General features: G+C 38.6%; 1 protein-coding gene across 1 annotated transcript; it reads right to left on the minus strand.

The window, feature by feature from the left end:
* Positions 1-3849: 3849 nt before the first annotated feature.
* AKIRIN2 (akirin 2) lies at positions 3850-23079 on the minus strand. The gene is made up of 5 exons (XM_039219432.1): positions 22250-23079; positions 7212-7355; positions 5767-5916; positions 4812-4883; positions 3850-4562 (listed from the first exon to the last, which is right to left on the minus strand). The coding sequence occupies exons 1-5, from the start codon at positions 22482-22484 to the stop codon at positions 4552-4554; spliced, it is 612 nt and encodes a 203-aa protein (XP_039075363.1). The 5' UTR covers positions 22485-23079; the 3' UTR covers positions 3850-4551.
* Positions 23080-23841: the final 762 nt, after the last annotated feature.

Genomic DNA, 23841 nt, shown 5'->3' on the forward strand with positions numbered 1-23841 from the left:
CCTGAAGTTTCATATAAGTGCGCCGTTGGCAGAGAACAGCAGGAAAATGCAGATTACATGGGAGGATCAGCAGAGGTGGCCAATGTGGGGGATAGGCAGAGCGAGCAGGCAAGAGACCAGAATGGGGGGGGGGGCAGGGTAAGAGTGCATGTAATTTAAGACCCTGTAAATCACTGTAAAAGTCTTTGACTTTTACTTAGGTAGGAAGCCATCTAAGTAAAAGATTTAGGTCTTGAAATGATCACTCTGACTGCTATGAGAAGAGACTGGGATAGGCGGTAAGGAGACACAGATGATGCAAAACAAAGACCACACAACCACAATTGGGCAATCACTGACTGATCTAAGCAAGACTGATACTGTAGTAGAGATGGTGAGACTGGAGATGGGACCAAGACTAGACGGACTGTTTTGGCTGAGAAACTAGAATAGAGATGCCATTATTAACTGACTGGGAGTGATGATTAGGAGGAAAATTTTGAGAGGCAAAAATGAGACCTCTATTAGACATCCAAGTGGAATCTCCATAGACATAAGAATATAATCTTTTTTTAGTGACTTCCTACTTCTATCAAGGCAAATAAATTTCTTTAAAGTTTGTTTTGAGGGAGAGGGAGAGAGTGCGAGCAGAGGAGGGGCAGAGAGGGAAGGAGAGAGAATACCAAGCAGGCTCTGCACTTGTGGTGGTGGGGCTCAAACTCATGAACCGGGAGATCATGACCTGAGCCAAAACTAAGGTTGGATGCTTAACCGTCTGAGCCACCCCGGAGCCCAGGAGGTTAATATAATCTTATGTCTTTAGGATTAGATGTGATCACCAGAGTATGAACAGAGTTGGCAAGGAGCCCAAGGTTAAACTCTGGGGCATATGTATGTTTTAACGTTTAGAAAAATGAAGACTGGCCCAGCAGGGAAAAGGGGTGGGGGGGGGGGGAAGTTGTGTAGAACCAACTGAAACACTTCAGAGTCAAATGTTGATTAGACTTAGCACCATGGAAATCAGTGGTAGTTAATAGAGTAGTGGAGAAAAGTCGGACAAGGCATCCTGTATCAAATGACCTAACAAATGTTCAAACTTATCACTGGTCCTGGGAAAGCCATACGTTGTGTGATGTAATATGAACACTACAGCATCAATTTGTATTATATAAAAACTTTAGGGATGCTGGAGTGGCTTAATTGGTTAAGCTTCCAATTCATGGTTTCATTCAGGTCATGATCTCAAAGTTCATGGGTTTGAGCTCCACTTGGGGATCCATGCAGCCGGTGCAGAGTCAGCTTGGGACTGTTTCCCGCTCTGTCTCTGCCCCTCTCCCCCTCCCTAAATAAACTTTAATTAATTAAATACTTTAGATCCAGTTTACAGAAGTTCAAAGTGATATAAAAGGTTAAATTAATGACACTATAAAAAGACAGTCAAGAAGACAACAGGTCTAGTTGTTCCAGAAAGTCACAATCTTGATTTAATCCTGCTTTAGGGAGAAAAAAAAGCTGCAAACAACATTTGGGGAACTGAAGGGAAAATCTAATTATGGCCTGCATGTTAAATTGGGGAAGTACTTTAAGCAGAATGGGATCAAAGTTCTATATAGAAGGACCAACCACCTTATTCATAGGAGATAAATCATGTATGTGTTCTTTGAAAGTTAAAAACATACACATGAAACAGCAGTTTTTCACATTAAGTTCATCACTTTCTGTGAATTTTTCCAAGTTGGTGAAAAAAAGGCAAGGGGGGAAAATTAGAAAATTCTTGACTTTTGCTGTAAAGGTGGTAGCAGAGAAAATAGAGTAATAGCTGGAAGAAGGATCCCAGGATCAAGACTCTTTTTTTAAGGTTTTATTTATTTCTGAGACAGCATGAGCAGGGGAGGGTCAGAGAGCGGGAGATACAGAATCTGAAACAGGCTCCAGGCTCTGAGCTGGCTGTCAGCACAGAGCCCGACGCAGGGCTCGAACCCACGAACTGTGAGATCATGACCTGAGCCGAAGTCGGATGCTCAACCAACTGAGCCACCCAGGCGCCCCAAGATTTTTTTTTAAGGTTTATTTTTGAGAGCGAGCGAGCTCATGCTAGCATGAGCAGGGGAAAGGCAGAAAAAGAGAGAGAATCCAAATAAAACTCTGCTGTCAGCTCCGAGCCCGACGTGGGGTTTGAATTCACAAACCATGAGATCATGGTCTGAGCTGACAGCAACAGTGGATGCTTAACTGACTGAGCCACCCAAGTGCCCTCAATTTTTTTAATAGCATGTTTATTGTGCTTTTGGGAATTATTTAGTAGAAAATGGATGCAGTAATAGAGAAGACTCGTCTTTCAGTTAGACAGGGATATGGATCTAATGTTTCTTACCTAAGGCAAGCACAGGAGCAGAGCATTGCTAAAGCCATGTCTAGCAACGGGCAAGGGACAGGCTATTAAGTGCTTTAGAATATTTGCTTATTAACACCAATTACTGTATATAGCAACCTAAGTACAGCATGTACTAGTACTGCCTTTTAATAAAAGAATGACTGTTAAAAAGCAGTTTCAGGGATCTCTGGGAATTTAGAATCCCTAGGTAGCTAGTATGATCTTTCTTACTAAGATCAAGTATGGTTGGTACTTGGACTAGAGTACTCAACTACTGGATTCATCGAATTACAACTAAATCCAAGAAGTTATTTACATTTTTTATTTTCTGGCATTACCTCACACATTATTTAAAATCAGTAGCTCATAAGCTAGAACTTTTTGGTGAGGTAATAAGCAGAAATGTGGCTGTGGAAGAAATTTTATTCTTGACTCAACTTGAAAGTGGAATTAAAACTTATTACTTGTGGCTCCATTCAGATTGCCAGTACTGATTTTCCTTTTAGTAGGTCTTGCCTTCCAAGTTAAACCACCTCTTTTTTATAAATTTAAATCTGTGTGAAGACTCCCACATGCTTAGTTTGTTAAGAGTGTTCATCATTTTGCCCTTACTGAGGTCAAGGGCAAATTCATCACATCCACTGTACTCCCACTCCCCCTCCATATTCCAACTTACTGCCTACATTCTCCTAGAAACGCCCACATACCAGTGGTTCTCAGCTGGGGACTGTTTGTTCTTTCCCCAGTCCCAACATGTGGCACTATATCTCTTAGTACATTTTTGGTTGTTAAGTGTTGGGGGGTGCTTACTGGCATCTAGTGTTAGAGGGCAGAGATGGCTTAAACATCCTGATACACAGTACAGTTCCCACAACAGAGTGATCTGGCCCAAATTGTCAGTAGTGCTGAGTTTGAGAATCTCATTAGTCCATTAAAGCTAGGTAGAATTATCCACCTAATTTATAGCCACCCTGTGCTGTATCAATGCTTCTCAACCATTTAATGGGCATATGAATTATCTGAGGATCCTGTGAAAGTCCTCAAACCCTGGCCTTGTTTAGACAAAGAATTGAAGTATAATCATCAAAATTAAAAAGGGGAGAGGGAAATCTTTTCATTGACTAATTAGGTCACTTATAAATATATATGCCCCGGTACATTTATGATTGGGTTTAATTAGAAATATGTTGAAAGAAATCACTAGAGCATTTTTTGCTCACTTCATTATAGCAAAGCTATGTTTGGAAAGGGTGTTAAATGTGATGAATCATGTTTTCATCTATCATCCTTTAAAAAAACGGGATTCTACTCTTATCTTGGAGGTAAATATTCTACAGCTGTTAAAACTGATTATGTAACGTTCTATCATGCAGTCAGTTATAAGCAATTTGGAATCAGAACTCAGTTTTTGAAAATAGCACTCAAATCGTAGATTATTTGGTATATGAAAAGATTTTCAAATCTTATTGGAAAATTCATGGATTCCTGGAAAATGCTTACATTTAAAACACTGGCTTTATTCAAGTACTACCCATCTGTACATTAAAGCAGATTAGAAGTAGATGTTTTATTCTTCCAACTAAATTACAAGGGCAGTAAAACGACGCACGGGGGGGGGGGGGAAGGGCAGCAGTAAACATTTGTTAAAACGATTGATAGAATAAATAAAAGCTACCAAAAAAAAAAAGAAAGAAAACTTAAGGGGAAAAAAAATCCATTCTGAAACCCCAAGAAGTCCTGGAATACAGAAATGCCCTCCTTCCTTCAATAAAAATGTCCTGGGATTACATTCTAGATTATTAATAACTGGTTACAGCTTGGTTGTAGTGCACAATTAAAATCACACTAACTTCATCTGAAGTGTCATTCTACAGTTTTATTTACACAACCAGTGAAGGGCATGTTCTTAGAATACCAGCTTTAATCCTTTCCAAACATTAACATAAGAAGCCAAATTGTAATGATACAGCAAATGAGGCCACTGGCATTAATACAGGTAGCAAAGGTCCACATCCAGATGGTACTGACATCAGGGAAATATCCAAAACCAGTTGCTGCCTAAGAGTGGTTGCCACTGACGAAAGCTTGAAATAACCTGTATTCACAGGGGGGTATTGGCATTGCTGCATGTCATAATTAGGACCTCTCGCAACAACTCAACAAGGAACAAGGCAGCCCACAAATGCAGAAAACGTGATTCATGAAACATCTAAAGGGGGAGGAAAAAGAAAATTAGTGCAAAGTCCAAGTCAAAATTCAAAGACATTCCAGATCTTCATCCCCAACACTGCCCTGCATATTTAAGTAACCAAAAGTAAGCCTTAATAAAGTTTTGTTGCCTATTTCCTCTAGCCTTTTTCTCCATGATTTTCTGTTAAAGTCTCTTGAGTATATAATTATAATACATGTCCTCTTAAAAAATTGTCTTGTTTTCACAGTTCAGAGATGAAATACTTACAACTAGCAGGCTGTTCTCCGTATCGTCGCATTATCTGATCATGCGTAAACTTCACAAATGCATCATACTGTTCTATAAAGGAAGATACATATCAATTACATGATATGCAGAATGTACTATTAGAGCCAGATGAACCCTGAAAAATCCAGTATGTGTAGTGAAACAATTCTAAGTTGGTCCTTTGAATCAGTCATGTAACCTTAGTAATAATGACAATAGTGTTATCAAGTGGAAAGAGCACAAAGTTTGATCAGGAAACCTATATTTCAGTCCAAATTATATGACTATGTATAGGCTGGAGGAGCTTATCTCTTAACCTATTAAAAATAAAGGGCTTGAAATAAAAAGATCTTGCTCCGCTCTGAAAGTTTATTGTAAGTGATCTATGAATGGCAGTTTACTACAATGAGGGGAAACAGGAAAACAAGTTTGACAAATATATCCAAAAGCATCCACCTGTAACCTAATCAGAGGTCACAGAAAAAGAGGTCTCATAAGTAAGCAAATTTTGCCTATGTTAGCACCTTGATTTAACAACTTTAGAATAAGAAAGCTTATACTATAAATACCCAGTAAAATCTGCGATGTTAAAAACAGGGAAATCCTGATTAAGTCACCATACACAATAAGTGTGTCTAGACTGATGGAAAAGTTATCATGAAAGATACGGTCTAAAAATCCAAAACCAAATTCAGATAAATAGCTGAAATCAAGTTTTCAGCACAGGAAAACCAAAAAAATCTACATGGCTAACTAATATTATTGAGGTCACTAAGGAACGTGATGAGCTACAGAAAGGTTCATTTCCTTTTTTGAACTGAAATTCTCTGGTTCTTAGAAAACACACTGTAACCAGTGGACAGACAGGGTAAGTTAACTAACTTGAAGGATATGTGGAAATAATACATTTCTTACAGTAAGTTTCTAGAAGATCTAAAGTTAGCTCATTGCATACCTGCAAGTTTTGTGTTCAATATTTCTTCATACTCTTCTCGAACCTTCTCTTCACGTTCTTTCAACAAACGTTCACAGATCATCCCAACCTGCCGTAGAGTGAATAAGGGCTGTTCTTTTTTTAATGGTGAGGATGTTGCAGATGAAGTCCCTATGTATAACAGTAACAAAAAGCACATGATTTAGAGCCATCATAGACTGCTACAAGTATTGAAAACAGCACTCAACTTAGACTTGGTAATATGAAAAGATTTTTAAATCTTACCAAAACCTCACTCATTTCTGGAAAATACTTACATTTTAAAACACAGGCTTTGAGTACTACCCTTCCGTGCATTAAAGTGGTACAAGCATTTTATACACACTCAATACACAGATTTGCTATGAGTTGTCGTCCTGCTGTGTCTGTCTCTCTAGTACTCCCAATTCCTCTTGCTTCACTTGATTTTCTGTAAATTGCGTGGTTGGGGCCAGTTAACTAATTATCCTTGTTAGAGGATATCCTTGTTGTGTCTATCACAAGATTAAAGTATATAAGCTTTAATCTGTAACCATGAAGGCTATCTTTACTTCCAAAGTTGTAGCTTTTAGTTGAGGCTGCCACTTAATCGATCTTCTAAGTAAACTGACTCAATGAATGATGATGAACTTGGTTCCTGCTGATTTAATAAGTCTATTCTCTGCCCTTAACCTTCCCTAACAAGGTTTCACTCACTTATATACTAGCACCCCACCCTCAACTGGCAGGAACGCTGAAGAATTTCGTTTTGAACAGTTTTGTTTCCTAAGCTATTTTTGTTTGACTTTTGGATTTTTTTTTTTTAAAGGAAACTATCTCCCCCAGGGTGGGGAGATCAAGGGTCGAATGCTCTACCTACTGAGGCAGCCAGAAGCCCCTGAATGTTTTCTTTTATTCTGCCAAGTTTTCTTATCCTTGCTGGGAGGGAAGAGAAGGAAGGCAACTGCCATCACAAGAAAAACTATCTTGCTGAGACTTTACTAAACATTTACAGTCACTTTCCACCTTTGGGAATCTACCCTAATAGGGTATATGTACAAGGACATTTTTTGTAAGTACTGTAATACCCAAAATTCAGTCTAATTATCTTCATTAATGGTTAATTATGGGAAATCCATAAAATGGCAGAATATTCAACTGTGGCAAGGTACATCTATACTAACAAATACATGGTATGTTATTTTTTTTTTCCTTAATGAAGGGTACAAATCATATCACTTATGAGAAAGTTCACTTAGGGGATATTATATCTAGGTGGTTGTCTCTGGGTAGTGGGAATCCAGCTAGAAGTACTTACTTTGTACCATGTTTTAAGAGATCACACATTACTTGTATAAATACATATATTTTTTTAATCAAAGGGGAGAAAAACAAGTTTGAGTCACCATACTAAACAACATTTCCTTTCACTTTAAGTTTATTATTACCTGGTGAAGCTGGCCCACTGAGGAGAAATGCATGTGGTTGTGCCTCTGAAGTACAACATGGATCTGTCTGTTGGAAACTAGTTTCTAAATGTCTTCTCTTCTGCATGCGTTTATACTCTTGTTTTATGTTGTACAGAATTTGTTCTAGAAAAAAAAAATGAGCAGATAAAAACTAAAGTTAAAAAAAAAAAAGTTGGGTTTCCAACAATTACTTGGTACAAACAATCTACTGAAAATATTCTCTTCAATTAATATCCAGGAAACTGGTTTTCTGGAGGAATTACTTTGAGCATTAAGAGGGGCAACTCGTTCATAAATAGCACATGCATACCACCTGGAATTCTACATTACCATTTTTTCTAAGCACTGATTACCAAAAGATAAACTTAAAAGTTTTTCATTCAATGTAAAGATAAGGGAGTCTTATGAACTTTTAGTGCACTTTAGTTTACTCAGACTCTTAAAAAATCCCAAATTGAAAGGCCACTTATTCATCACACTGTGTATACAGAAGCACACACCAGTGAGAATTGACAGTAGGTCAGTAAAATGATACAGTGGATGGGAACTAAAAAATTATATATAAATGGTCATGGCCATTAATATCAAGCCCAACAGAACCTATGACTATTCTAACATTAACAGCAAAAAGTGTTCTGAATTTTGGGGGTAAAAACCCATGTAATGTGATTGGTACATAACAGGTACAATAGTAAACCACCATACCACAGTACCATTATCTTCAACCACAACCATCCAAACGGGTAAAATCCTATTGAGCTTATCTTTTATACAGGTATGGTTCATTTTAGAAGATTCCTAATTCAAAATAGCCTCTCTAGAAAATACTTCCCTGAGGTTTCCATTTCCCTCGAAACGCTTTCTCACAACCACCTTAGCTCCTAGATAGATTAGCCATGTGAAAATCCACACCCTAAATTTGTTAATCCCAATCCAAAGCAAAATTAAACAAAAATTAAGATGGCAATTAGCTAGGCATTAAAATGATTTATAAATATATCAGAGTGTAACTTTAGCAATCAAGTCTACAATGATGTTAATTAAAAATGAACCAAAAAACTGACTGAAGCTAAAGATTTACATGAGAACAATCCTTTAAAAAAAAAAATACTGGTGGTTTTCAGGTATGTATTTAATTTCTCTTTTCTGACGTTATACTGTTTCTCTAGTAAGAACTTTTAGGGCTTTTGAGAGAGAAGATCCTGAGTGGACATCAATCAGTCCCTTATTTTTTCTCCTTAAACATTTTAGATTCTGCCACTTTCAATATTTTAACTGGGGTAAAAAGGTACAAAAAGACATCCAGTGAAGAAGATTCCATTTATGTAAACAAATCTGTTATATATACATGAATATGCAGCTTAAGTACAGAATCAAACAGAAATGATTTAACTTTAGAATGGTTGTATAAGGGGTACTTTATCTGTAACATTTTTCAGAATCTTAACATTTGTCTATATTAAACATGGTCATTTCAGCCCTTTTCCATTTATTTGATGACCGCTAACTGGTAATTTAAAAATGAATTTACCAGTGTGAAATAAAATGGCCATCTATTGAAAAGTTAAGCACCTTTATAGAAATGGGCTTCCTAAGATTCACAGAGGGGTCCAACAAAACTACTGCAACTTCCTATACCAACCAGGACAAACGCAGATATCTTTTTTTTTTTTTTTAATAACAGAACTCTAGTAGCAATATTCTAAAAACCTTTCAAAGTAATGATATTTTGGTCTCTGATAGCCATCATGTCACCCTCATTGATCACTTTCTGATCAAAGCTACCACCATTCTGATAAAAAGTGCCATTTAAAGCATCCTAAAGTTTATTCACAACCAAAGATTTCAAATGTACCAGACTCAGTAACTTGTCCACAACATCTTTTGTGTGACTGACTTACTCTTTGATTACCACAACTGTTCTCAAGATTAGTATAGTCTTCCTTTTGCTTCACAAAGTCAGGGAACAACTAAGATGTGTCAAAATAATAGTTAAACTCAAATTTGTTCATTTGATAATCTCAAATGATAGGCTATATAGATCTAGCCTGGCATTAAGATACAGTAAAACTTTTAGCTTTGTAAACCTCCATATCATCTAATACTTAAGAGACAGCATGGCAAGCTAAAGAATTTTAAGGTCTAATATACAAAATGAATTGACCAATTTAAATGTACACTTTGATGACCTCTAACATATGCATATATAACAAACAGGTGTTGGAACCACCACAATCACAATAAAGAACTTTATCACTCCAACAAGTTCTCTCATGCTCCTATTCACCACCTTCACCTTCATTACCACAATATTCATCTACTTTTACTACTTGAAAATATTTTGCCATTTTGAAATTTTCACAGAAGTGGTATCATAAAAAGGTAGATTTTTGTGTCTGACTTCTCTCACACGGCAAAATGCTTATGATTCATAAGTAATTAAGCCCTTTTTATTAATTAGTACTCCACTGTGGGTTTCTACCTACACACACACACACACACACACACACACACACACACACACACACACCTTATCCAATCTTTTAATAGATATCTGGATTGCTTCCAATTTGGGGCTATTATGAATAAGGCTACTATCATTATTCAAGTACAAGGCTACAGGTGTAAAAATTTTCATTTCTCTTGGATAAATACCTAGAAGAAGAACAAGATGGTCTGATTATATGGTAAGTGCATGGCTTTACTTTGTAAGAAACTGCCAAACCATTTTCCCGAGTACCATCTTACACTCCCACCAGCAATGTATGAAGGAGTTCCTTTGTCAACATCTTTGCCAACATTTGATACTGTCAGTTGAAGAACTGAAGAATTTTGAATGCTATTGCCTGCAATGCCTTTTTTTTTTTGGTCAAATATGATGCAACTATGTCATCTAAACTTCACTGTGCCCGTAAAGGCTCTAATACCAGTATCATGTAATCAACAATGTTACGCAGTGAAGGGTCCAATTTAACTTGACTAAGAACTCAGCCTCAAAATCATTTATCTCAGTTTGGAGAGGTATTCAGTTTTAAAGGTGTTAACTCAAGAAATTTACCCAGATTCAGTTTTCCACAACTCACATTCTGAGCTCAACCTAGGTACCTGGCTGACTGAAGTTGCTTCCACACCAGCTGGATAAAGGTCTTCTATACATCAATGAAGTTCCTACATCTACTTAGTCTTAAACTACTAAACCTAGACATCTAATCAAACTGGCAAGTGACATTTTATCCCAAGTACATGTAACATCTAACATGTTGCCAATACAATTTATGGTACATAAGAAAAAGCTAGTGAAATGAAACTTCTTACATTATCAGTTACACATCCAGTTTTAATAATGCAGGCTTCATATTTGGCTTATGAAGCATCGATTAAATTTGCAGCAAATCACTTCGAGCAAAATACAGTTATCTTCATAACAAGCTACACCACAAATGATTGTTACATCCCTTTCCAAAATCCTAAAGACTACATTGCTCTTTTACCACAAAATACTCAGATTTCTTCCACTGCACTATGTATAAGTGAAAGTCAAACTGTTAGCAAATTATGTGGCTAATGGCATCTTCATTCCCATATTGGCCATTAAAGTTGCCAATAAAATTCTCCTCAACAGGTGGGAGATTATCCATGATTAATATTCTAAAGGAATTTTTTTTTTAATGTTTTATTTACTTTTAGGAGAGAGAGAGAGAGAGAGAGAGAGAGACAGCGTGAGCAGGGGAGGGTCAGAGAGAGAGGGAGTCACAGGCTGAAACAGGCTCCAGGCTCTGAGCTGGAGGCTCAAACCCACGAACCACGAGATCATGACCTAAGCGAAAGTCGGACGCTTAACCAACTAAGCCACCCAGGCGCCCCAAAAGGAATTTTTTTTAAAAAGAGCAAAAAACCTAGGTAAATGTTGAAAAGAAAAAGCCGGGCTTGTGGTAACATTAAGCCTACTCCCAAACTGTTTTATTATTCTTATTTACCACTGATTACATAAGAAAGCCTGGACACAAGGTCAACAATATAAACAGAAGAAAGCAGTTGTAGGGATTAAAAAATAACAGTTAACGAGTAAGAGAAACAGCAACAAGATGGAACTGAGAGCAAAGGGAGGAATATAGAACTAGAAAAGCAACTACAGAGGTCTTTCTAGAGTACAGTCCATAAGATGTCTAAAGATCTGTGACATGTGAAACGCAACTTTAGCTCCAGACCTGCACAGACTTGCTGTTTTCCTACTGACGTTATTTACTAAATCAAACATTAACAGCTCTCATTAAGGTTTAGGTGTATAAGACATTTTTTGTACCACCTTCCATGCCATTTTCTCTACGAGGTATCTTTGGAAAAAATAAAGTGAAATTTCATCTAGACAGATAAATAATGGGATTAAAAATAAAATAAATCTTGAAAGTTTGTTAGTTCTAGGCAGGAACACAAATTAAGTATAGAAAACCTGCAGTAGCCAGTAAGACCTAAAAATAAGGAACTGTTTCCAAATAAAATAACAAACCAAAACTAGAGCACTCAACTACATACTAGACATTGCCATCCCCACTTTATAAATTAAAACATATTCATTTAAGAGTTGTAATGGAGCCCCATCTTAGTAAATAAATTATTTTTCCAGGATATCTGTCCAGTAACGAAAACAGTTCTTATGTTCTCCTTGAAGGAATCTTAAAGACAATGTTCTTACCCAGCCAAGAGCTATCCTACTGAAAAGAATGAGTTGATGCCATTTTTAATTCACTCTAAAATTACTACTATGTCAGAGGGACCCAGAACCAAATTTTAACACAAAATTGTCAAACTATATCTAGAGTTTTAACTTCTCTTTGGATGAGCATGATTCCTAATAAGCATAATATAGCTGCACACAATTATACAAACATTAGGGTATTATCTACAGTACTTTAAAAGCAACTGGCTAAGATTCTAAGTTGATAATATATATTTTACTGTACAAGAGGCATTCATTTATATCCTACATAAGGAAGAAAAAGCGTAATCATTACAAGTCAAATTCTATTATTTCACTGATACTGTAATAGCCAATGATTACTTAGTTGAAATGAATGACTCAATTTGTTCAAACCCTGCAGGTCTAAGTATAAATTTTACAAATTAACTGCACAATGGGAGTCACTAATGCAAGGAATCCAACAACGCTCAATCAGCAGGTGGTTCCTCTCTGATACCCAGCTAAGTTTCATACTTCTATTTTATATTACTCTAGATTCCAGAGGGATATAACTAAGTTAATTTAATTTTAAATTAAAAAAATTTTAGCTACTGTTAGAATTGGAAAACTAAACTACGTGGCAAAATTCACCTTAAGAGTGGCTGCTACTTGGGGACCCTGGGTGGCTCAGTCGGTTAAGTGTCTGACTTTGGCTCAAGTTATGATCTCATGGTTCGTGGGTTCGAGCCCTGAGTTGGGCTCTGCTGACAGCTAGCTCAGAGCCTGAAGCCTGTCTTTGGATTCTGTAACTCCCTCTCTCTGACCCTCCCCCACTCACACTGTCTCTCTCTCTCTCTCTCAAAAATAAACATTAAAAAAAAAAGTGGCTGCTACCTTTAGGGGCAGAAATTCTCAAGTGCTTCTAAAACTTTAATACACATACCATATCACCTGGTGATTTTGTTAAAAGACTGAGGGATGGGGTCTGAGATTCTGCACTTCTCTTGTGTTTTCAGGTGATTCTACAGATCAGTAGCAAGGTTGGAATTCACGAATTCCCATGTAGTTTACTTCACTCATTTATATTACTTGCCGGGAACTATGAGCATTTAGGTTTCTATCCCCTGCTTAAAATAACAACTCCCCTACTATAGCAATTAAGAAGAAAAGTGGTTAGTTTACTTATTACTGGACATTCTGGGAAATGAAGGGGAGTAGGAAAGCAGTCAGAGACTTAACTTCAATTACTAAGGTGATCTAAATTCATTTTGCCACCCTAAGCTGCATGGCTTTTGTAATTCAGTATTAGACCTGCCCCGCCCTAGCAGAAAATTATTCTGTAAACCAATTTAAACTTAATTATAAATCAAATTAAACTTAGACTCATAACATAATGTTTATATATGTTGATTCATTTTTCCTAACACCTGTTTCTTAAAATATGAAATTTGTGTTATGTGATTGAAGGCAAACAAAGTTGAAAAAGCAATTAAGACTACCTTTCATACCAGAAGGCGGTGACTGGAAGTCCACAGACATCTTTTGTTTATCCCATTTATTTTGTATATTAGCTACGAATATTTAAAAATCAATAGATTCCACAAAAATCCTGACTTCTAGGGGAATATCTAACAATAAGAGGTCCAAATTCACTATGACCAGAACTGAGAGGAATGACCTGAACTAAAGATATAAATTTGATTTTCATCTGTAAGTGAAAAGTCAAGTCAGGAGTATGCATGGGATTGCTTAGGGAGCTATTAAAGAGGACTGCAGCTGAACCTATAACTAAGGAACTCCTAAATTTAATGGTCAGATGAAGACAAAAGGAATAGCCAGAAGTGAAAGTGTTATCACAGGAGGAAGAAAAAAATGTTTCAGAAAGGAGTGAGTGAGTGGGAGAGCAGTATAAACCCTCTAAGCAGGGTCAAACAAGGTAAGGACTGATTATATGCCATGGAAATCATTGTTGACTTGACAAGAGCTATTTGAGGCACAAATACCTAAGAACTGAAGAAATGGAAGCAAATAGACTCAAGTTGAAAGCTCTCTGAATTTGGTTTTGAAGTGAGGAATCTGAATGACTGCTGGAGGAAAATAAGGATGTTTTATTTATTACTTTATAATGGGAATCTTGACAATATTTGAAGCCAAAGCAAAGGTCCGGTTGAAAGAGAAAAATAATCCCGAAGATAAGGTTCCTTTGGAGAAGTGGGATCCTTCCCTCACTGTGTAAAGTTCTTTAATGATCTCATTTAAACTTCCTCAGTAATACTCAAAGGAAAACAAGAAAGCACAACTGTTGGTAGTGTTGGTACTGGAAGAAATGAAGAAGCTGCCATTAGATGGCTTCTATGTTATCTATTAAGTTGAAGGCAAGGTTATTCACTGAAATGGCAGGACTGCTGAACAGTGAATAAAGTCCCATTTGAGGTTACTCCATTGTGACTATCTCCAGGCAGGAAATGATCTGAAGCCTCACAACCCATCCTAAGGAGTCAGACATTACTATAATCATGTGCATTATTTTATAAATGAAGAAAATGTAGCTTTGCTTCAATGTCTTCTGAAAGGTCACGCAGCTGGAATAGTCAGGGCCAAACCTGACCTCAGGGCTTAAGCTCAACATCTGCTGCCCTTCCCAGTACGGTATTACTACATACAATACCTAGCCCGTATTCTACAAGTACCTGAAGTTACAATAAATCCTAAGAAGGAGAGCTAATTAAAAACAAAAAAAAACAAAAACAAAACAGGATGTCAGAATAGAGAAATTAACTACTATGTATTGAAACTTCATACTCTGTTGTTAAGAAGATAATAACCAAGCAGTGTATAATTCTCATCTACCCAGAACCCTGAAACTGGTTATAACAAAATAATTTTACACACACACACACACACACCTTCCATGTTACATTCAGATATTTATATAAAGGATACTTACTTCAACATCTCTAAACTATCTCCTTGTAGGATAGCCATCTATATCTAACCAGAATGTTTTACTGATGTTTTATAACGGAGGAATTATTCTAAATTGATAGTCAGCACTGCCATACATACAGGACCAATTACAGTACCAGCCAGATAATGTACCATTTCACCTTAGGCCATGGATGGTTGTTAGTGAGCATCAAGTTCCCCTGTTCTGTCACAGCAACCTAAAACTAAGAAAAGTTTTTCCTCCAGGGAATTACATTTTAATAACAGAACAAGGCAATGCTCTATAACAATTAAACATTTAAAAAATTAAAAATTTTTAAATTTTTTTAATTAAACAAAAATTTAAAAAAACAATTAAAAAGCAAAGTTCAAGGACAATAAGGCATGAAAAAAAATTGGCTTTCTCTAATCTTTCAGACTCCACCCTACATTCTATTCTTTAATTGCTAAGTCAATTCAACAACATATATATTTACGTAAATATATATATATATATATTTTTTTTTTTAAACAAATAAAACATGGGGTGACTCAGTTGGTTAAGCATCCAACTCTTGATTTCAGCTCAGGTCATGATCTCATGGTTTGTGGTTTAAGCCCCATGTCAGGCTCTGCTGACAGTGCAGAGCCTGCTTAGGATTCTCTCTCTCTCTCTTCACCCCCACACTCTGGAAAAAAAAAAATAGTTAAAAAAAATTGGTAATACTGAAAGCATAAAGACCACAGTGTTTTTATTCAAGTTTAGCTAGTTAATAAAGTATCCATAGTGCTGGCTCTATTCCTTGAGAGACTCTGTGTCTTTGCTTAAGCAGCACAGTACCTGGAACTCAAATGAGGTTCGTAAGAGCTTGAACAAGTGACTTCTGGAGTAAATATTTCGATTTTAATAATGTTGAGAAAAACCAGGTACATGAATCGAACCTAGAAACTAAAAATTAAGTCAAACCCCAAAAAAATGTATTCATGGAAAGATTATAAATTTACTAAAACCAAAATGCTGCAAAGCACTAGTACATTTCAGGATGATCTACCTATGACATTTGTGACAAAAACTAATGACTTCCAATTTTTAAAGGGAGGATGAAAGCAAATCATAACCCCTAAGACAAACTCTAAGAATATTATGAGTTGGGGCGCCTGGGTGGCTTAGTCGGTTAAGCGTCCGACTTTCGCTTAGGTCATGATCTCGCGGTTCGTGGGTTCGAGCCCCGCGTCGGGCTCTGTGCTGACTGCCAGCTCAGAGCCTGGAGCCTGCTTCAGAGTCTGTGACTGCCTCTCCCTCTGACCCTCCCCTGCTCACGCTGTCTCTCTCTCTCTCTCTCCTAAAAATAAATAAAAAAACAAACAGAAAAAAAACAAAAAAGGAATATTATGAGCTGTTTTTCTAATGCTGGAAGGTTAAAAAACCACTACCACCCACTGAAAAAAGTCTATCATCACGAAGAAGATTACACAATCTGGCATACTGCAAAATTCTAATCAAAAGCCCCAAAATAAATACCAAAGCTGACAGTGTGACATACAGTTTTACTTTACCTGCAATGACTCCCTCCCTGCTCAATAGAGCTTCACTATCTTATTATGAGAGAAACTTGTTATAACATAAATCACTCAATTCCTTTAGAAATAAAAAACCAGAAACTTCATATTACAAAATATTTTCTCCTAAAAATCATGTAAAACCTTTAAAAAATGTTTTCTTCAAATGAGATCTCTGTAAATGAGAAAATCCTATGTTTATCATCATTGTCCAGAAAAATGAGGGAATACTGAGAAGTATACTTCAAATGCCTCAAGAAAAGTATTGTTCAGTCTTAAACTAATCGCTGTACTTATTACTACTCATTTGTTTCAATATTTTTTTCAACATGTTTTAAGAACTGTGGCTATATTGTTATAGAACAGTGTAAAGAAAAACTGGTACAGAATGAAGGGTAGAATGGAAATTACTTTTTTTTTTTTTTAACTTTAGCATCTCTAAGAACCTTGGGAAATAAGTAGGCTTGATTAACTCAACAAATATCTTTGATAAATATCTTAAAACTTTGTGATAAGACATTAACTAAGAAGGAAGGTATGGCAGATAATACCTTTGGGATTACTTCAAACTATAACCGACCGTATCCTCTCAAAATCCAGGGGGCAATTACTATTAATGGTCTTTACTACAAGACTGCTGCTGATAGATCACATTTCCCAGATGTGTTTAGAAAGCTGAGAAACATTGGTAAATGGAGTTCTAGAACCCCTAAACTCAGCAACAAAATTAAAGATGACTCTCTTGAACTAATAAACTCATTTGTTCAAGACCTCGTTACCATCTGCAGATGCCAGACTGGCTTATATAAGCTTGAACAAGTATTCCACCTTTCACATTTTTTTCAAAGTAGTCTTTTATTTTTTTTTATTTATTTATTTTTTTTCATGTTTATTTCTGAGAGAGAGAGACAGCGTGAGCGGGGGAGGGTCAGAGGGAGAAGGAGACACAGGCTCCAGGCTCTGGGCTGGCAGTCAGCACAGAGCCCGACGCGGGGCTCGAACCCATGAACCGCGAGATCATGACCCAAGCGAAAGTTGGACGCTTAACCGACTAAGCCACCCAGGCACCCCCAAAGTAGTCTTTTAAAAGGCAAGTAATTCACTGTGGTTTCACGTGTGCTTAGAGAATATCTGTGAGTCAACAGTACTACCACAGAGTTAATGCAAAGACTGCAGGGACCACAACTTGCTGGTTAATTAGTTACAGGTACTTAACCAACACCCCAACACCATTATCTAGTTTCATAAGCACCTATCTAAGAGGTCCAAACCTAATCCATGTTATCATTCTGCACTCTTCTTTAACATGGAAGGAGAATGAAAAGTTTATTTTCAAATAGAAAAAAATATGCAAAGCAGGGCACTTCCACTTAATTTCTTAACTTACAACCTTTTAAAACAGAAGTGATTTTCGGGGCGCCTGGGTAGCTCAGTCGGTTAAGCCTCTGACTCTTGATTGCGGCTCAGGCATGATCTCACGGTTCATGAAGTTCCAGCGCCAAGACAGCATGGAGCCTGCTTGGGATGGTCTCTCCCTTTCTCTCTGCCCCTCCCCAGCACATGCTCTCTCCTCTCTCTCTCTCCTGGGTCCATCAAACACTTAGGATAAGATCTACCTGAGTTCTTAGCCAGTGTATTTTTTTCCCTATGAAGCCATTCAAAAACTCAAGAAATTTATTATTCTCCTTTACCTCTCAGATTATGTGTCTGTGGCAATAATGGTAACTACCAGCATGTAAACCTAATGAAGGGCTAACCTCTCTCTGACCTAGCCATTTTACCATATTGTTTCTGTGCTCAAGTTAGGCTTTATTTTTCTATTTAAAAAAAAAAAAAGAAGCTCAGTAATGAACACTGCTATACTCTGCTCTTAAAGGCCATAAACTTTACAAGATTCTTAAATGCATAATCCATAGAAATATGAAATAACTGCAGCTGCATACACAGTTCTAAGTAAAATATCAGGTTTAAAATTTGAAGTACAAAGCCCATTAAAAACCATCTATTTGCCAAATCCACTGAGAAACTAGAAGCAACTTAACAGCTGTCTAAATAACCACAAAATATTAAAAACACTTCTGGCTCAAAATAAATGACATCTGAAGTGAAATGCTGCCTCCTGCAACAGACATCTCATTTGTTTGCCTAGAACCGTTTATACTTCATTTAAGCCAGCTGGTGTCTCCGTTTGCAGGCATGCATCAATGTCTACTGAACAATCTAAGTTCCTGTAAACCCTTCCCCATTCACAAGCTGCAATTTCCATTTTTAATGGCAAGTTTCCAGCAAATACAATGAGTTCTTACAAAGGAATTTAACTCTTCATCCAACTCAATTCCTAAGACTAGAGCAATGGTAACAAGACCTAAACAATGTGTATAATAAAAATGCTGAGCAAATTCCCAAATAGTTGACATCCATAGAAGGATCTCTTCACCAAACCATTCATTCCGTACACAATTATGAAAAACAATGTGTTTGCTTTGACTGACAGTCACTCGTAATGGTACAGGATATTTCAGTTTTATTAAAATAATTTTGTTCTTGGGAATGTTGTGACAATCTTTGGCCAAGAGATAATATTCTGAGATGGTTCAAAAACTAATGAAGAAGTATACAGAACACTCTGAAATCTGTTGTCAACTAATTTACCAGGGTGAGTACTGATGCAGCTAGTAGACGTCTTCATTTTCCCAACTAGTCAATCCCCTACCCTTCCCTATCATTAACTTTTCCCTTTTTCACATCCTGGGTATTATAAACTTCACTGCTGACTGAGCAGAGGGGGTGGACACACTTTTTCTGTAAAGGATTAGGCAGTAAATATTAGTATTTACTGTCACAAGTCACAAGTACTAGCTCTGCTGTTGTAGCTTGCGATGGACAATACTTTAAGGGGGGGAAAAAAAGAGCATGTATTACAATAAAACTTTTTTTTTTTGCCAGCCTTTTCCTTTTTCCTGGCATTAGGCTGCAACAGTTTGAAAACCAAAGATTCAAACAGTCACCAAGGCAAACTTTGGAATCACCTTCTTGGGATGACTAAAATAAAGCTCGGTTTAAAACAAATGTTCAAGTTCCTGAAACTACTAGTAAAGCCACAACATGATTTCAGCTACACATCAAAACACACTTTTTAGTATCCAAAAAAGAATGATGATAAAACGCTAAATTATATGCATGCTCTGAAAAAAATTCACTTTAGTACTCTATTTCTAAATTGTTTAAACTATATTTGAACTCAGAAATGAAAGGAAAACCGTTTCCGCAGAGTCCCAGTCAATCTCAACTTGGCAAGTCACTTTCCATTTCCAACCCAAGCTACTTATTTCAGCAAAGGATATACAGATAGTCGCTCTTGTAAAGTTTGAGACTCACCACTGTTGAAACAAGGATCTAAAAATTAAATGCTTGGGAAGATTATTTCCATGTTTGGGGACATGAAAACCGAAAAGCTCTTTGATACCTGCACAACACTGCAGCTCCCATTATGACAACATTATCACAAAAACCATACAGGAGCCTGCGCAAACTGGCCATCTAAAAACAAAGCCAAATTAAATTACATGCAGAATGTCATTCAAAATTACAGAGAAAAAAAAAGTCGATTTTAACAATTTAAAACTTCAGCAATTTTTCAACTGCTTTTCTCAAGTCAACTTTTTTTTTTAATGTTTTATTTGTTTTTGAGAGACAAATAGAGACAGCGTGAGCAGGGAAGGGTCAGAGAGAGGGAGTCACAGAATCCAAAGACAGGCTCCAGGCTCTGAGCTAGCTGTCAGCACAGAGCCCAACGCGGGTCTTGAACCCACGAACCATGAGATCATGACCTGAGCTGAAGTCAGACGCTTAACCGACCCAGCCACCCAGGCGCCCCTCAAGTCAACTTTTTAAGCTGAAAAAGCTAAATCAACTTTTAGCAGACTCGAAATTATCAATTAGGGCATGATTTTAAGAGTTCAGGACATGATCAAACTCCCAGAGGTCAAAAACACCTGGAAGAACAGAAGACAGCAATATTTTGGAAAATGTGTATATGTGAAATCAGGCTTAAACAATTTCACTGACTCCAGTCATTTTACTATTATAGTCCATTCAACTGAAATTTGTGACAACGTGGAACGAACTGCATTAAACAACGCTACAAATACATCAATGAAATGACAAATTTGTAAAGGATCACAATTCTTTCTGAATAAGTTCCTTTAAAGTGAAGACAAACACAGTTTCTGGCCAGTTTACCACATATGCTCAGAACTACTGCAACACTGAGATATACTTTAACTCCCAAACCTAACACGTATTAATTCACCAGCTCCACTGAAATTTATGGCTGGTTAGCCAGGGCTATTTTTAAGTGGCCTTATTTGTTAAGTACAGATTCCTAGGTATCGCTTCAATTTTCAATGATACCATTTGATTAAAAAGACAAACTCTAAACATAATGTTAATCACCAGAAGCTAATTCTTAACACTGATGGTTTCTTTTTTAATGCAATGCCCAACAGTAAACCAATGAATGCCTTTACATACAAGACAGTTTAGGCATGGCTGCTAAATAAAATTATCTGAGAACGCCTCTGAAAACTCACCACAACTCTAAAATAGTATATCCTTAAGTTAGCTCAAATATTTAATAGCAAAAATGGTAGCCTACGCATTTGAGGGAGGATATTTAAAATCTGACTTGACCAAATCAATTCAAAATGGAAGTTACAAACTATAGAAATATACACTGCCCACAGATTTTTTAAAAACTAACAAAACACCTAAAACTATGAAAAGGCTTTGTCTGTATAAATTACCACCAAAGGCTCAAACATGAAACCTTTGCATGCTATACACACAAAGAAAACAGATTACACCACCAGTCCACAAAAGCCTATCCCTAGGACTGTGCCGGGGGTACGCAAGGATTTTTAAAGTACAGAAAAAACTGAGTATACACATGCAGTATAAAGCGCCAAAAGGCATTCCCCCATAGTCACTTTCAGGAAACGTTTCAAGATGAAAAGCAAAAACACTCAAGTCTCTTGGAATCTTGGGTTGATTTCTTTATTATTCTCAAGGCCTAGGCTGTTCGCCCCCACCACACTTTGTTGAGCAGAAGAAATAAAGCACCTCCAACTAGGAGCAACTCCTCAGCCCCAATTTTCAATACAATTCGCTTTTCATTAAAAGTTCAAGTTTCTCAGGATCTAGACGTATAGTACGATCATATTACAGAACTCGGGAAGAGCATTTTCTTTGTTGTTGACCCTGCTAGGGAAACAGGTCTTGACTCAGCCAAAGTGGCGTTCTTGTGGGTGATTAATGACAGGCCTAGATCTCGCCCCAGTGACATCCATCCCCACCCCCCACCCCCTCGGTACTAAAATCAGCCATGTCTGAACCGGAGGAGGGGCTGCCGACTCGCCTCAAACCAATCAGTCCCACAGTTAATAGCTGCAACCAATCGATTCAAGGAGACAGACATCGAGATTCGGGTGAAATGTGACCCTTCTCTCGCCTAAATTTATGAATAATATCACCGTCTCTGATCATTTCCGCTGGGGCTCTCCAGACTACGGAAACACTCAATTCCAGTCATTCAGCCCAAAGAAAAGATCTTCCTCTTCCCCACAATACCCGGCAAGGCACGGCCTTGCCTCCCCACCTCCCGACTCCCCCACCCCCTTGACATCAGGCCATTTCTATTGTGTCGCCGAGGCTGGAGGACCTAACTAAAAGAAATGTGTCTACTACTTTGCTAAGAACGAGCACCAGCCCGGCACCCCCACCCCTGGGGCCGCGTTCCGCGTCCCGGGATCCCCGTTCTCTCGCCCACCCCGGCGGCCGCGGGGCCGAGTCCCACCTGTGGTGAGACGGGAGGAGACGTCGCCAAAGGGGGACGGCTCCATTCGGAGATACTTCTGCGGCGAGGCGGCGGCAGCCGAAAAGGAGGCGGCGGCGGTAGCGGCCGCCGACGACTGAGAGGCAGCAGCCGAGGTGGGCGCCGACAATGGCGCACATCGCCTCCGCTTCGGGGACGCCGGGCTCAGCAGTGGGTCGAAATCCAGAGTCCTTTTCAGAGTGGCTCCACACGCCATGGCCGGGGCAGCCGAGGGCCGGCTCGGGTGGGGTCGGGGAAGGGTGACGGGAGGGGAGGGCTAGGGAAGTGGGGGGGAGAGCGGGGACTCGAGGAGAGCCTAAGCGACGGGCTCAAGAGCAGAAAGGCGAGCGACGGAGCGCCGGTGAGGAGGTAAGAGCCGCGGCCGCCGCTGCCTCCGCGGCAGGGGCAGTGGCCCGGCCAGCCCGGGCGAGAACGGGAGGGGCGGTGGCGGCCGCTCACGACAGCCGCGTCAGGGGGGCTCTTCCGCCTCCTCAGGCGCAGCTCCCCGGGGAGAGACTCCGGCCGCCCCCGCCGTCCGTTCGAGCTTTGCGCCGCGCCCGAGGCGCTCCTGCGCTGAGACCGGCTCCCTTCAAAAGTCGATACCAGCCCGGTGAGGTATGAGGCTGGAACGCGGCTACAAATACGCCCGAGTAAGGTCACCAGCTTGAGAGCGGCAGTCGATGTGGAGGGATTACGAGGCGGCGGCGGCGGCGGCGGCAGGAGCTCAGGGAAACACGTCCAGCCGCTTCCCCCTCCACTGTACGACTATTCCACCCGCCGCCGGCCCCAATATGGCGTCAATAACAACGCCGCCGATTCAAATTCTGCGGCCTCAGAGCGCGTGCGCAAGGGGGGGGGTTGGACACCCCGCAGGTGCGTTCTGGGAATTGTAGTTTTTCACCGTGGAAGGGAATAGGCGTGCAAAGCGATTACGGTGGGGTCACGAAAACTACGACTCCCGTCATTCAAGGCGCGCCATTCCGAGTTCCGGGTTGGAATTTAAATCCCCTGCACAGCCTGAGTGTAAAAGGAACTGAGCAAAAGAGAAAAAAGAAAAGGCTGTGAAAGAGTGAGAGAGAGGAAAGCGTACTGGTGGAGAAAACAGACTTAAAAGACCTTTAAATGTCAGGACACAGTTGTTCTGATACCATCCCCACAATGATTTAACAAACGGGTAATAGAAAACTTAGTCAACCTAATATCTAAGACAGATAATTTCGGTAATAAGAGAGCCGAAACAGAAACCTGTCATAATGAGAGCATAGGAAATAATATTATGGAACATATTTAGGACAGCAAGGAAGAACAGTAATAGTATCAGATTACAGGATCCTTGATTGAACTGGATGCTTTGCCTTCCCAGGTGGCTGCACCAGCTTTACCCTGTAAATAAATAGATTTGAAAAACCAAACTGTTTAGCTTTGGATAAAAAGCAAGTGATACCAGAAAATGTATTATCTGTTGAATATTGTAGTATAACTTGTGAACTATAAGAATTAAATTAAAAAAAAAAAACCTAATGAAGTGTCTAGGAAGTAGGTAATGAACCCATTTCATAAGCAGACAACTTTTT

Source organism: Hyaena hyaena, unplaced genomic scaffold (genome assembly GCF_003009895.1).
Source record: "Hyaena hyaena isolate Hyena2069 unplaced genomic scaffold, ASM300989v1 scaffold_821, whole genome shotgun sequence".
NCBI classification, from domain to species: Eukaryota; Metazoa; Chordata; class Mammalia; order Carnivora; family Hyaenidae; genus Hyaena; species Hyaena hyaena.